At 38.8% G+C, this 955-nt stretch overlaps 1 protein-coding gene across 2 annotated transcripts in view; it reads right to left on the reverse strand.

The window, feature by feature from the left end:
* Positions 1–680: 680 nt before the first annotated feature.
* The window catches only part of LOC119585175, an 11,082-nt gene continuing 10,807 nt past the window's right edge, over positions 681–955 (reverse strand). For both annotated transcript variants that reach the window (XM_037933813.1, XM_037933812.1), the window contains exon 8: positions 681–933. In XM_037933813.1, coding sequence (XP_037789741.1) covers positions 735–933 — 199 coding nt within the window. In that variant the 3' untranslated portion in view covers positions 681–734. The remainder of the gene's footprint in view (positions 934–955) is intronic.

Consider the following 955-nt stretch of genomic DNA (forward strand, 5'->3'; position numbering starts at 1 on the left):
AATGGCTAGAATAGTATTTTATAAAAAGAAACATTCCATTCTGAAAAAGTTTCTGAGAAAGTAAAGCAGGACAACAACATACACGGAAGCTCCTCAGCAAAGTGATAGCACCCTTAAAAGGTTTTAAGGACACTTGATCTACATGACAAAAATAGTGATCCAGTGCTACCTACGAGAAAATAATGGATGAGTTCATATGTCTAGTGTATTAGCTTAACAAATTTTAACATTAGTGGATATCACCCATCTGGTAAATGAAGAATGGACCTACAGCAAGCTCTATCCATCTTCTACCGTTATCACTGCATAAGACCAAAGATGTAAGCATTCTGATCAAAATTTCATCTGCTGTACTTTCTTCAAATCAGTACAATAAGATAATGGCACTTTGATCATAAAAATGTCATTGATAATATTTCTAACATTCTCAAACTGATATTACACACTACAAAATGATGTTTACATTTACTTCAGGTTAATAACACATCAAAAACTCCTTGTCCTCTGAAACTTCTCCTCACATTCTTCACTACAAATATCACACAAAAAAACACCATAAACACAGATCAAGTTTACCTGAATAAGTTTCAAAGTCTGTTTCCTGATATGTCTTTCTTTTTTATTTTGTTTTTGTTTCCCCTAGGTCATTACCTAACATGTGAACTTTTAGTTTTTCTTTCTTTGCCTTCACACTTTTTCTCATTTCCTGTCCTCCCTGTTTCCCAGGTTTTCTTTTATAACTCATCACTCTCGGCAGCCAGGTCCTTCGGAGGCCCATTTGGGAAGAGGGCATGGTAGTTCGGGGGGAATTCATTGGGGGATGGAGGGTCATCGGGCCCCCAACCCTGCCTCCCATCAGATTTAACAACTGCCTCATAACGTGGCAGGGTGTGCTGGCGCTGCAGGGGGGGTGCTGAAGCCTCAATTGGTGTTCTGGAACAATAATAGGGGTGGG

The sequence above is a fragment of the Penaeus monodon genome, chromosome 19 (assembly GCF_015228065.2).
Source record: "Penaeus monodon isolate SGIC_2016 chromosome 19, NSTDA_Pmon_1, whole genome shotgun sequence".
In the NCBI taxonomy this organism is placed as follows: Eukaryota; Metazoa; Arthropoda; class Malacostraca; order Decapoda; family Penaeidae; genus Penaeus; species Penaeus monodon.